We start from the raw sequence: 14,847 nt of genomic DNA, 5'->3' as shown, positions 1-14,847 counted from the left end.
CTCTATTAGCACAGGTAAAAGGTTGCTCACTTCTACTGATTACTACACGATATGTTGCAGCCACGTCGCTTGTGCTGCTTAACTCCCGACAAACATAAATACAATAAAAAAGACCAATCCTAAAAGCCCACAGGGACCTGGGTGTAGCTATAAGAATGAACACAGTAACTCCTGGCAAAGGAAGTTGCCTTTCATCATTGTGAGGGTAATGCTTTGGGCTCCCTTCCGGTTCAACAAGACCACAATGTGTAAGACAAACCTATGTCATGGCACACATGCATGTCCATATTTGCCCATGATAACATAAATCAGCACCAGGCGTCCAGACATTGTTGCAGCTGAGGTACTCAGAGCAGGGTACATGTCCATCCCTTTGCAAGGGACTTTTCTGTCCCAATAGTTGGCATCTTCCATCCAGGCTTTTTTCCTGGTTCTTCTGCATTACAGAGCCCCGTAGAGACTCAAAATTCAGCAACTCCGCAAGAAGCGTTATTATGCTGCACAAGTGCAGTTGTCCCCCAAGGCCAGAGAGGAGCTGTCATGGTGGTGGGAACATATGACAGCATGGAATGACAGGGCCACATTTAGCTCTCAACCGGACGCAGTCATAGAATCAAATACCATCCGATGGGGTGGTGGTGCCAGGGTTGGGCCTGTGTCTACTGGAGGACAATAGTCAGAGGCCAAGTTGGAACGTCACATAAGCAGATTGAAACTATTAGTGGGCTCTTTTGCCAAAAATAGTTAGGGCCTGATTTATATATTAGTGATATGTGAATACAGACCAACATGTTGGTCCGCCCACCCAATTTAAATGTGAGTGGACCTTCGGTTTGGCTATGGCAGTGACTACTCTGAGGATACAGGTCCGCCTGCCCAATCAGGATGGGCGGAAATGAAGACATTTTTTTAATGTACAGCACAACCAGGCAAATCCTGATGGCGAAGGACAGTAAAAATCAAAACATGGTCCCTCCACCATTGGACTCCCATGACAAGGGGAGCATTACTATTTTTTATTTCCAAAGAAAATCACGTATTGGGATTTTCCTTTTAAAAATAAAAAAATAATACTGTCTGGGACATGGATGCAGCAAACAGCAGTTTGCATTCAGAGGAACCGATGTGAGGGCTGTTCCTGCCAATGCTTTATAAATGACTGCCAGCTTGGTGGTAGGGAACTCCATCAGGGCAACAGAAGTATTTACTGCCTAGTCCTGGCGAAACAACGGCCTGACTGCCAAAATATAACTCAGGGCCTTGGTGAATGAATTGTTGCATCCTCTTGCATCTGGACAACATTTTGGAGAACCAGTACATAAACAAATTGGGGGGGCTCGAAATCCAAGATATTAGTGGAAATTGCAAAAGATTTCTGACATTTTTGCCTGCAGCACAGGGTTTCAGTAGAAGCAAAATACCTTCCAGTTCAGAACTGTGGGCCCGATTCACAGAACTAACTTAAGACAAAATCCTAAACTTACTACCATTTTTGTATTCACAGAAGGCACTTACTCATTTTGGTATTCACGGAAGACACTTAGTCACTTAGGTATTCACAGAAGTTAGGAGTCCTAACTTTAGGACTCCTAAATGCCTTCTGTGAATACCGAAAGTCTTAAAGTTAGGATTTTTCTCAATTTAGGAGTCCTAAAGTTAGGACTCCTAACTTTACTACTATTAAACTGAGAAATATCCTAACTTTAAGACTTTCGGTATTCACAGAAGGCATTTAGGAGTCCTAAAGTTAGGACTACTAACTTTACTACTCCTAAAGTGAGAAATATCCTAACTTTAAGACTTTCGGTATTCACAGAAGGCATTTAGGAGTCCTAAAGTTAGGAGTCCTAACTTTACTACTCCTAAACTAAGAAAAATCCTAACTTTAAGACTTTTGGTATTCACAGAAGGCATTTAGGAGTCCTAAAGTTAAGACTCCTAACTTCTGTGAATACCGAAATGAGTAAGTGCCTTCTGTGAATACCAAAATGAGTAAGTGCCTTCTGTGAATACCAAAATGGTAGTAAGTTTAGGATCTTGACTTAAGTTAGTTCTGTGAATCGGGCCCTCTGAATCTACCAAGTAAGACTTTTTCCCAGAAGGGGTTTTCTTTGCTATTTCTCGGCATAATAAGACTTTTTCTAAATCCCACTTTACCTGGCAATCCTAAATTGGGTATTGTTCAATGTCTAAAGGTGTATGAGGATTGTACTAGAGAGTCCAGACACGATAATGCAGTCAATTATTAATTGCATTGCAAAACCTTTCAAACCAGTTTTGTCAGCTACTTTGGCTAGATGGGTACGATAGCTCATGTCAGAAGCAAGCTTTGATGTTAGTAGGTTTGGGGCTCCCTCGGTAAGAAGTGCTGTGGCTTCCAAGACATTTCTATATTGGAAGAAATTATGAAGACCGGAGATTGGACTTTGGATTCTACATTCAAGATATTGTATTCAAACCAATAACTGATCTTGCTTCTGTTGAGTTGAGACAGCTTTGAACAAGCCTACTCGGTCGGTGCCTCCAGTCCCAACACAGAATACAAAATGTTCTAGCTACCTCATCAAGAAGTTTTAATTCTGTTAAGGACATGGAGTCAGGGATTATCCCACCCTCAGGAAATGTATGTGATCATGTATGCTTATACCTTATTTGATTTTACTCACCAGTGGATTAATTGTGATGATCACTGTAATTGTCGTAATTGTAGTGAAAGGGCCTGGGCCCATTTGCTAAGTTCTTCTCCAATGTTGATCCTTTGATGGTTCTTTTTAGCAGCATGAAAGTGTAAAGAGGAGCAAAGGTTCATACATGGCATACAATAACCCTAGGTCGACAACCAAATGAGGGTTAGTTAAAATGTATTACAAATTCACAACTAGTTGGACATATACGAATCTTAGCATGGAGTATAAAAATACAGAGGAAACACTAGAAATCCAAATCTCCTGAAGAGATTCACTTGATGCAGTAAGAAGAGGACAAGTTCTATAACTATAATGCATGAAATCAGGAAGCATAAGTTAAGGTTCCCCTGCATCTGCACTTCATTGTAGTAAAGCATTTAATTCTATCTAGCCCTACTTTAACTCTAGACGTGGCATCCCTAAAATTAGCATTTGTGCACGAGATTAAAAAGAGGAAAGGTGTCAGTGGTTAGAGCCTTCATAAGGAGTCACTCCCCCATAAGATTGGTCGGCAGCATGAAGCCACAAACAAGAAAGGATCAAGTTTGTGCTCAAGTGCTCTCTGTCAAGAAGGCAAAAAAGAATGGGGTATCTGTCCCTCTCTACAATGCGTCATATACCCAAAGTTGTATTCAGTGAATGCCCCAAGAATGCTTTTCTCACACACACTTCACAGTAGGCTCAGCCATGTAAATTTCCATGACGTCGATTATTTTCACGGCCTTCTCCATGTATGCTCCTCTGCAACAGTTCGTCCTTGATCTTTTTTCCTTCTCCCATGTTAAAGCACCTCCCTCCACCTTATCTTCGCCAGGTCAAGCTAACTGTACCTCCTTCATTCCTCAACTATCTAATGGACACAATACCCTTACTCTTTACTAACAAGCGTTTATCCACCTGCAATGCAAAACATGGGAACGGATAGCATTCTACAGTACTCAATTGAGAACCTAAGCATTAATTTCAGAAACAAGAAAATTTCAGAATGTACTGTGGATTCAGGCCTACAACTTATGCCAAAATAACAAATGCACCATGTTATTTTAATTAATATTCCCATGAAACCATTAGCATGTTCAGTAGAGGCGTTTACTAAAGTATATTAATATGTCTATTTCAATTACATCATTGGCCTAAGAAACATTCAAAGTAGGTTAATAAGTCAATGAGTCACATAACTAATGAGCTCTATATGAGTGTGTTAAATCATTTATGTTTATTCAGTACAAGTCTATGAATCATTTGTTAAGCTTCACATTAGATTATGTTAATTTCACAAGAACACGTTAATTGATCCACATTTACCCTAACATCTAGTTTCACCAAACACTGAATAACATGTGAGTGCGCATGAAGGGAGGGAGGCAGCGTTGAGAGCTCCCACCATGCTCGGCGGCTGATACGACTGACGGCGCTCGACGGCATTCGAGAGAAAGCGCTGCAGTTTTTCGGCATCTGACCTTTGCCTGGGAGACCGGCAATGAACGATCCTGCGCAGTGAACGAGTCTGGGCTGCTTTTTTGCTCTTTGAGACTGACTAGGTGACATTGAGGAATGATTCCTGGTGGTTGGTGGATACTGGATGGAGCAGCTGAGCAGACAAAGCAAAATTAGTAGATATCAAATTCATACTACTATCCGAGAGTGGAGTTATTTTTACTCTGATCCAACTCTTGGACAGCCATGGTGAAAATTATACCATTAGGGGGTTCCTTCAATCCGGATACCGCAAAAAGATTGATTTTATGACCCCCTGTGTTTTCACGTAACCATACATTCTGATACTGTGGGCATTGGAGATGAGAACTTCTCCACCACCGAGTTACTGCTACTTTGAATCCTAGATGAACTCAACTCAATAAAGGTCTCCCAGGCAGAAGCTAGTAAAAGAATAGAATCACAGCTAATTTCGATAAATCAGAACATGTTGAATCTAACCACATGATTTGCCGAGGTTGAATAACGGGTTTCCAATATCGAAGATGCAAGACTTGGACAGGATTCTTTGATTTCTAAACTTCAGACCGAGCTGGAGGATTTACAAATAATAATTGATGACGCTGAAAAACGGTCACGTCATACAAACCTGACGTTCTCTGGGATTCCTGAGTGACGGGAAAATGGCCAATCTATGGTCAGCCTCATTTCTGACCTTGTAAGAAATAAGCAGAGTCTCGTGAACAGGATTTAACCATTACAAGAGCTCATTGTGTACCGGCTGTTCAATCTTCTGGTGCCAAGTATCATCAGACAGAAATCGTGAACTTTGGAGGCTATCTGATTAAGGAGAAGATGCTCACAAATGCCATTAAGAATAAAGCTTTCCAGATTACTGTGGACTTTAGGATTCTTTCCCATTTGTCTGCTATTTCAGCCCATCGCAGAAAAGAATTTAAGAGCTTCATTAGTGGTTTCCAGCAGGCTAGGGCCCCTGCGGGCATTATATAGCGATCAAAACTCAAAGTTCTATTTGCAGTTAATTCTTCAGTGAAAACAGAAAGTGGGAGAAGGGCAGTAGTAAAATTGCTTTTTGTTTCAGATTTATTCTGTAATTCTCGATGCCTAGAGTCGCCTCAGTCGTTCTTTAGATGCTATGTCAAGGCACCACTTTAGGGATAAGGGTGGGAGGGGGTCAGAGGGGTTGGGAGGTGGGGGTGGGATAGGAAGGAGCATGTGGTGGGTCAGTTAGCACCTTTTTTGGTTTGTTTATTTCAGATTTTGCAAGGATGCAGTGTCCTAGTTCATTCTCAGAGTCCAGAGTAATCAGCTTTTTAAAAAAGCGAAGATGGAACTTGATTCAAAATTGTACCACCTCATTAGTCTCCTTAATATCGATTATAAACTGTTTACCAAAATTATGGCCAAAAGGGTTGCAGTTGTAGCGCAAATTATTGTTCATCAAGATCAGAATGGCTTTCTCCCAGGAGATTGATAACTTCAAACACACATTTTTTAATACAAGCAATAGATTATTTTGGAGAAAATTAAAGCCACTGCCATTATGCTAGATGCTGAGAAAGAATTTGATTTGGTGGAGCGGGGAGTACGTTTTGCAATACTTCGTACAGTTGCTAGTTTTTTGTTGATGTTATGAAGATTATATTTAGGGGCTAAGGCAACTATAATGATTAATAATATTTCCGTGGGAGACATAAATATTAGTTGTGGTACTCGTCAGGGATACCGAATGCCACCCATATTGTTTGCGCTATTTATAGAACCTTTGGCATGTGCTCTTTGTTCAGATCAATCCATTAAACCACCTTTCAGGGCTGTGCCTAAACTTAAGCTACATGCGGATTATATGGTTTTATATATAAAGGCAGATAAGAGTAACGTTCAACGTGCTTTTAATAAGATTTCTGAGTTCGCGGCCATAGGGGGCTACAAAATGAATCAAGTAAAATCTGAAGCTCTAATTTTTAATAGTTCCCCATAGATATTACCAATCGCTATGCAAGCGTCTTTTTCAGCTACACGCCTGATTAGCTATTTTGGGATTAAGGTAACTACAAATTATAGTGATTTATATGAGCTAAACTATGCTCATTTATTAATTAAAGTTTGTGCATTACTTAATCGTTGGAACAAACTTTCTTTAACAATCATTGGCCGCATATCGCTTGCTTATAAAAATGAATTTATTACCGCTATTTCTGTTTGCTTTTTCACATGTACCAATTAAACTAACAAAGGCTTTTTTGGGAGCCCTAGAAGGTAAAATTCAGTCTTTTATATGGAAGTCAAAGCGACCTAGGGCCAAGCTGTCAGTACTTTCTTTATCTCAAGAGGAGGGAGCGATAGCCCTTCCTTATCTAAGAAATTACTATCAGGCCACACTTATACGTTGGATGACCTTAGCTTAAAAAATACAGCTTTTGGAGATAATTACTAACTATGTATTATGTTGAAAACAGCAAAAATTAATTTGGCTTCCTTTTTTACAATTCCAAGACTACCGAAACGTACGCGCTATAAGATACCTCAAATAGTAGTAGAACACACCAATTATATTTGGTGAGAATATAGGATTCCATATTATCACCCTCATATGAAGTTAGATGCATGTTTTGGTTTATGGTTGAGCTTGGGGCATTCTATACTAACATGTTGGGCAAATATAGGATTTTCTACATTAGGTGATTTTTTTTCACAATAATGGCTTTATATCTTGGCCAAAACGTACTCGTGAACATAGATCATTGAGTCCAACACTGTTAGAAATGGGGGTCTCTAGTTGGCAAGGGCTTGCACCTTTGTCCAAATAGGGACCCTTCTTCCTAGTCAGGATAAGGGAGTTACACTCCTAAAATAACCCCTGCTCTCCCCCTTGGTAGCTCGGCACGAGCAGTCAGGCTTATCTTAGAGGCAGTGTGTAAAGCATTTGCACATAACCAACAGTAATACAGTGGCAGCACTACAAAAGGACACACACCAGTTTAGAAAAATATCCAATATTTGTATATACTTAAGACAAAACCAAAAACTATAAAAATCCACAATACAGTCCTTAAAAACTCTTCACTTATCAAAATATGCTTTACAAATAGTTCCTTGATGTTGATAGCTCCGTCCGGGGCTATCACGGCGTCGTGAGCAAACAAATCCAAACAGTTCGGCTGTCCGCAGCGTCGTGGGCCAGCTACGGTGTCGGGAAGACCCGCAAACAGTACCTTTTAGAAATGCAGGGCATAGATGACCTCTCATTGAGCTTCCGAAAATACTGCGTCCGCAGGCATCGGTTCCGGAGGTCGGTGCAGGAGTGGTCGGGGCCCTCGAAGTCACATGCGTTGCAGGTCGATCTCCTCTCTGTTGGAGTCAGGACCACTGGCGTCGGCAAGCGTCATGTGCTGCGGTGCGAAGTGCAGCGGTGCCCTCAGGCCACGGTGCGAGCAGCGGCTCAGTGGCGGCGTCAGATGGCATCATCGGTGAGGCCAGGGTCGCGGTGCGAGATGAAAGTGGTGCTCGTCACGGTGATGTCAGGTCACGGTGCAAGCAGGGGCGGCGTCGTTGCTGAAGCTCTGTCATCGGCTGACAAACTGGAGTCGATGGCACCGGCGTCGGTAGGCCAAGGCTGCGGTGTGGGATGAGAGCAGTGTGTCGTGTAACTTTACGAGCAGTGCCCTGGAACCACGGTGCAAGCGGCGGCGGCGATTTTGGCGTGGAGAGGCGTCATCAGTGAGGCAAAGGCGTCGTCGTGAAGCGAGGCAGTGCGGAGTGCGGTGCCCGCAGGTCGCGGTGCAAGCAGCGGCTCGGTGGTGGCTTCAGCAGGCGTCGTCGGTGAGAACAGGGTCACGGTGCGACGTTGCGGTGGTGCCCTCTGCAGTGCCAAGGTATCGTCGTGAAGAGAAGCGGTGCGGAGTGCGGTGAGCAGCGGCTCAGTGGCGGCGTCAGCAGGTGTCATCTGTGAGATCAGGGTCGCGGTGTGGCGTTGCGGTGGTGCCCTCTGCAGTGCCTTCAGAACACGGAGTCAGCAGCGGCATCGTAGACGTCGTCGAGTTGCTTTTTCTTCTGTTGCATTACAAAACACACAGTCCCCAGTGCTAAGGGCAGAAGAGCTTGAAGTCTTTGCTGTTCTTGAGACTTCGTGAACAGGGGGGCAAGCTCTACCTCAAGCCCTTGGAGAAACACACAAAAGTAGATTGCAGAAAGTTCAGTCCAGTCCTTTCACTGCCCAAGACAGAAGTAGCCACTGCAGGCCAACACAGCAACGCACACAGCAAAGTGGTAGTCCCTCCTCACAGCTTCTCCAGCTCTTCTTTTTGGCAGCCTTCTTGATCCAAAAGAGTTCTAAAGTTCAGGGGTCTGGGCCCCAATATGTATATCCCAAAATCCTTTGATCTCTTAGGCAGGGAGTGTCTGTGCCCGGCCAGAACCAGTTCTGCCTTCTCTGGTGTGACTTCCTGGCAGGTGGTGGAGACGGCATTGTCAGAGGCAGACCAGGCCCTTTGAGGTGCAAGGAAATCTCCTCCCCCTCCCCCTCTGCAGCCCAGGTCTATTCATCCCTTTCCTGACCCTACCTATACTATCTGGAGCCACTCCTGCTCCCCTGCCTTCTGTCATCCAAAACCCAGACAGGCAATCCACATTCCAGCAGAGGCACACGGGATGACTGAGCAAGAAAATACCTACTTTCTAAAAGTGGTATTTTCAAACGCAGACTGTAAAAATCACCTTCACTAAAAGATGCATCTTTAGATTCTGAGTTCAGGGACACTAAACGTTATTTTCCTCCCTAGTACCCAGGGTCCGTTATGTTTATAAGATGTTATAAACAAACTTCCCATTCTGTTCTATGGGGAACAGGTAGCCTTGCAATAGTGAAAAACGAAATGGGCTGTAATTCACTATCAGGACATGCCACACACACCAGGGCATGTCCTACCTTTCACATACACTGCACCCTTCCCACAGGGGTTCCTTGGGTCTACCTTAGGGGTGGCTGACATGTAAGAAAAGGGAAGGTTAGAGACTCGCAAGTGTGTACACTGGCCAAGTCGACATGGCAGTTACAACTGCGCGCAGCCTCTGCATTGGCAGGTCTGAGTTACCTTTTCAAGGCTACGCACGGGGGTGGCACAATCAGTGCTGCAGGTCTACTGGTAGCATTTGGTTTACAGGCCCTGCACACTCAGTGCACTTTACTAGGGACTAACAAGTGAATCAAACATCCAATCATGGAAATACCAATCCATAACACAATTTACCAAAGGGGCACTTGCACTTTACCACTGATCAGCAGTGAGAAAAGTGCGCAGAAACGCTAAGTCAGCACAAACAGAGTAAAAAAACGGGAGGTCAGAATGCAAAAACTCAGGGGAAACACACCAAAAGATGCCAAGTCTAAAACATGTCCCCTCCAGCTGAAAGTAGGGAGAACTACCCACCCTCCTGGGAGTTCTCTTCACTAAGGCGGAAGAACCTGGACAGACCATCTGCATTGCCGTGTTCTGTGCCAGGACGGTGTTCCACTGTAAAGTCCATTCCCTATATGGAGAAGGACCATCTCAGCAGCTTTGGATTCTCACCTCTCATTTACATCAACCATCTGAATTTCCTGTGGTCTATCTGAACCCGGAAGTGAGTCCTAAACAGGTAGGGCCTCAGCTTCTTCAGTGTGCAGACCACAGCAAACGCTTCCCTTTCTATGGCACTCCACCTCTGTTCCCTGGGGAGTAGTCTCCGGCTAAGGCAGACTACAGGCTGGTCTAGGCCCTCTTCGTTCAGTTGTGAAAGCACCGCTCCCACTCCGTGCTCTGAAGCGTCGGTCTGCACGACAAATTCCTTGGACAAGTCAGGTGCCTTGCGGGTGCCGTGCACATGGCAGCCTTCAAGGCATCAAAAGCCTTCTGGCAACTCTCAGTCCAGATCACCTTCTTGGACTGCTTCCTGGAAGTCAGCTCTGTTAAGGGGGCAACAATGGTGTCATGCCCCTTAACAAACCTCCTGTAGTACCGGTGAGTGCTAAGAAGGCCCTCACCTCTGTCTGGGTCTTCGGGGGGCTCCTAAGCCAGAATGGTGTCAATCTTGGGTTGTAGGGGCACCACCTGACCGCTTCCTACCTGGTGTCCCAAGTACACCACAGAACCCTGCCCGATCTGGCACTTACTGGCCTTGATCATGAGGCCTGCCCTCTGAATCACCTTCAACACTTCACTGAGAAGCTGCAAGTGTGCTTCCCAGCTGGAACTGAACACTGCGATGTCATCCAGGTAGGCGGCACTGAAATCCTCCAGCCCAGCCAACACCTGGTTGACCAACCTCTGAAAGGTGGCAGGGGCATTCTTCAACCCAAAGGGCATCACCCAGAACTGGTAATGTCCTTCTGGGGTTGAAAATGCTGACCTCTCCTTGGCCCCATCGGTTAAGGCAATCTGCCAGTACCCTGACGTTAAATCAAACATGCTGAGGAACTTCGCAGCTTCCAACCGATGAATGAGCTCATCAGCTCTGGGGATGGGGTGTGCGTCAGTCCTGGTGACGGCATTGACCCACGGTAGTCCACACAAAACCGCAGTTCTGGAGTGGCACCGGGTGCAGCAGCCTTTGGGACCAAGACCACTGGGCTGGCCCAAGGACTGTTGGAAGGCTTGATCACCCCTAACACCAACATCTTAGAGACCTCATCTTTAATGCTGGCCTTGACCCGGTCAGTTAACCTGTAAATCTTGTGTTTCACAGGAGGGCTTTCACCGGTGTCCACATCGTGGGTACACCAGTGAGTAACACCTGGGGTCAGGGAGAACAGTGGGGCAAACTGTCCTAACAACTGGTGTCAGTTGCTCCGCTGCTCTGCGCTCAGGGTAGGGGAGAGGATTACACCTTCGACTGACCCATTGCCTTCCTTGGTAGACAGGAGGTCAGGGAGAGGCTCACTCTCCTCTTCCACCCCATCATCTGTCGCCAAGAGCATGCTCACTTTGGACCTCTTGAAGTGGGGCTTGAGGCGGTCCACGTGGAGGACCCTCAAAGGGTTTCTTGGAGCCCGCAAATCCACCAGGTAGGTGACATCACTTTTGCGCTCCACCACCTCATATGGCCCAGTCCACTTGTCCTGCAAGGCACAAGGTTCCACTGGGGCCATGACCCACACTTTTTGTCCAGGGTGAAATTCAACCAGATTGGCATTCTGGTCATACCACTTCTTCATTTCTTCCTGGCTTGCTTCTAGGTTCGCCTGAGCAAGTTTCCTGAAGCGGGCAGTTTGGTTTCTGAAGGCCAGCATGTAACTAAACACATCCTGGGGAGTTTCCTTCCTTCACCAAACTCAGAGGTCCTCTCACAGGGTGACCATACAGGGTGACCATACAGGAGCTCAAAGGGGCTGAACCCAAGAGACTTCTGTGGCACCTCCCTGTATGCAAAGAGAAGGCACGGCAAGAGGACGTCTCACTTACGCCTCATGGGTTCTGTTAGACCCTTAATCATGACCTTCAAGGTCTGGTTGAATCTCTCCACCAGACCATTACCTTGTGGGTGGTAAGGGGTGGTGAACTTGTAGGTTACACCACACTCCTTCCACAGGGATGTCATATACTTGGATATGAAATTGGTCCCTCTGTCAGAAACCACATCTTTGGGGAGCCACACTCGGGAAAAGATCCCCCTTAACGCCCCGCCCACCACTGGTGCCGTTGTTGTCCTGAGAGGGAATGTATGACGTGACAATGCACACATTTACAACACATGCCTTTACAACGCAATTTTTACATCGCAACATCCTTTACAACGCATTCTTTTACATCGCATGCCATTACATCGCGTTTTAAGAAACTACCTTTACAATGCATTCCATTACATCGCATCATACCATTACAACGCATACCATTACAATGCATACCATTACATCGCATTTTAAGGTAAGTGTTGGATAGTGTAGGGGTAAAAATTACTCTTCTAACTCCAGTGAGTGCAGCAGTAGGGTAAGTGTTGGATAGTGTAAGGCAGTGGTTCCCAAACTTTTTTGACCCGTGTCTCCCTTGACCTAATTGGCAGTTGGCCGTGGCTCCCCACCATTTTTTTCCGGGTGGGGGGTGGATGGGAGGGGATGTCAGCCTGACCTCGGGAGTACTTCCTGTTGTCTTCCTTAAATTAATTGGGATGCAATGAAGGTATTATAATCATATTTGTAACAAAATACGAAGATAACAGCTGTTTAATAAAAATTTGTTAAGTGTGAAGCGATTCAAGATTAATAGCCATATATGTTTCCATGCAACTTTTTTTAACCACACAACAATAGATCAAAAATTTCTATATGATAAAATATCTTTTCAATGGACAGGTACAACAACAGAGTCCGAAATTTGCCTTACAAATCCTAGTGAGATGGATGTGCTTGTTTTTCCTTACATAACTCCTGAAATCTTGGAGTTATTTTTGAGATCGCAATACGCATTTCTTTTTCAAGGTTAATTTTTGCCCTATATTTAGACTTTATCACTGCAACTGCTGAAAAACCAGCTTCACAAAGGTACGAAGTAGGAAAAGGGATCAAAACAAGCAGGGCTCTCTTGCTTATCATTGGATATTCATCACCAGCTTGGCACCAGAACTCAAGCAGTGACTGAGACTGGAACCTTACTTTCAATGTTGAGTCACTTGAAACATCAATAAGCTGTTCTGCTTCCTCATTGCTGAAATGCTGAGGTATCTCAGCATTGAAGGGGTCTCTCACCCATTTTATTGGCTCCACTTCATCCTCTGGAAAATATTTATCAAGGTAAAAACGCAGTTGAGACAAATACAGAACAAAAACGGTCCTCAGTTCCTCCTTTAACGCCATCTCATTCTCCTGCAGAAACTGGTCCAATGAAGGAAAACATGTATAGTCACCTTTGCTTATACTACTTTTCCAAAGGATCACTTTCTTCTTAAAGCCTGAAACTTTGTCTGACAGTTGCAAGATGTTAGTATTATTGCCTTGCAAGGACTTGTTCAGTGCATTCAGTTTTTCAAATAGATCAGAAAGAAAAGCCATTTGTATTAGAAAGTCTGCATCAATAAACTTGTCAGCAAAACAATGTTCATCATCATGTAGATATGAGTATATTTCATTCCTCAGTTCATACTCCCTAAGCAGGGTGTTACCTAGAGACAGCCACTGAGAACTGCTGTAGAACAAGAGACATGAGTGTTCCGCACCCATGTCCTCACACAGTTTAGCAAAAAATCTTGCTTTCAATGGTCTTGTTTTAATATAATTTACCACTCTGATGACAATTTTCAGAATACCATGCAGTTCTTCACTGAGGTTTCCTGCTGCCAGTGCTTCTCTGTGAATTATGCAGTGTGTCCAAACAGCATTAGGAGCTTTAGATCGTATGCGAGCTTGAAGTCCTTGGTAGCATCCTGCCATGGAACGGCCCCCATCTATACAAACTCCAACACATCTCTCCCAGTCAATGTGATTCTGTTGCATAAAATCATCCACAACCGCATACAAGTCTTGACCTGTAGTTCCACCTTTGATTTCTTTACAGAACAGCAAATCCTCAACAATTAGTTTTTCGTATAGAAACCGGACATAGCAAATAAGATGGGTGTCTTTGTGGTTGTCTGTTGCTTCATACAACTGGAGTGCAAAGTCTTTGCCTCTTAGATTACAGATGAGCTGATCGTTAATATCTTGAGCCATATCATTTATCCTCCAGCGGATAGTATTATTAGAAAGAGGCACTTTCAGCAGCTGTTTACCCGCATCATCGCCGAGCATGATTGTTACCATCTCAACAGCAGCAGGCAAAATCAGCTCTTCTGCAATTGTGTGGGGTTTTTTACTCTGTGCAACTAGATAGGCCACTTTATATGAAGGCAGGAGGGAGTTACTATTAATTTTGGTTGGTTTTGAGAAAGTGGACTTTTGTAGTTTGGCTTCTGCAACTTTTCTTACAAAAAATTCCCTTGGCTTTCCCAACACATTTGGGTGAAGACTTTCAAAATGTCGCTTAAGTTTACTTGGAAGCATGGATTCCAGAGCCAAAACTTTTAAACAGATTGCACATTGAGGACGGTCCTCGTTATTAACCTGAACACACGCGAAACCATAATCCAAATACCTGTCATCATACTTTCTGTACTTGGCCTTTCGTTTCCCGTCCTCTTTTTTGTCAGAAGAACCTGCAACTTCACTTTGCTCAGACGAACTTGAGCTTGGCATTAGAAATCTCTTCATTGTCAATCAGAAAGATGGGTATCAGTTCCTCTCGTCTTAATTATTCGGATTGAGAAGAATTTACAAAATATATAAAGAAAGGTCTTTCTATCTGTAAAGTTCCTGGCCGTCTTTTCTTTTCCTTTGCTGATGTATTTCCAGGTTTCTTGCGGGTCTCATCCACAGTCTCCACGGAATAATAAGCCTGAAGTACAAAACATCCACGTAAGACAAGTATAAGTAGAACTAAAGTTATTCTCTGCCTAATGATGGATCTATTATTTCTGTTATTTTGCAATAGTAGCCCATGATGATGGTGACCATTTGGACTTATTATTCTTATTGGCACCCCGCACAGACAGAAAGAGCATTCAGTTTTTTAACGAAATCTAAGGTCAAATAAAATGGCAAATGGAAAGTTTGCTGCAATTTAGTGCAGCGATTGCAACCAACAATAGAAAACATGAGCAACTCTGACTTAGTTCATATAAGCAAGGTTTAAGCCCG

At 44.2% G+C, this 14,847-nt stretch overlaps 1 protein-coding gene across 1 annotated transcript; it reads right to left on the bottom strand.

Annotated features, from left to right (window-relative positions):
* Window positions 1-4,448: 4,448 nt before the first annotated feature.
* On the bottom strand, window positions 4,449-14,361 carry LOC146822771 (zinc finger BED domain-containing protein 5-like). The gene is made up of 2 exons (XM_085606298.1): window positions 13,566-14,361; window positions 4,449-4,567 (listed from the first exon to the last, which is right to left on the bottom strand). The coding sequence occupies exons 1-2, from the start codon at window positions 14,359-14,361 to the stop codon at window positions 4,449-4,451; spliced, it is 915 nt and encodes a 304-aa protein (XP_085462424.1).
* Window positions 14,362-14,847: the final 486 nt, after the last annotated feature.

This window comes from Triturus cristatus, chromosome 5_2 (genome assembly GCF_964204655.1).
Source record: "Triturus cristatus chromosome 5_2, aTriCri1.1, whole genome shotgun sequence".
Taxonomy (NCBI): Eukaryota; Metazoa; Chordata; class Amphibia; order Caudata; family Salamandridae; genus Triturus; species Triturus cristatus.
This window is presented reverse-complemented; position numbering and strand designations above follow the sequence as displayed.

Coding starts and splice junctions, on each gene's coding strand:
- LOC146822771 (XM_085606298.1), bottom strand. CDS start 14,361: ATGAAGAGATTTCTAATGCCAAGCTCAAGTTCGTCTGAGCAAAGTGAA. Junction 4,568..13,565: donor GGAGAGATGTGTTGGAGTTT/GTATAGATGGGG, acceptor TTCTTTTACTAG/CTTCTGCCTGGGAGACCTTT.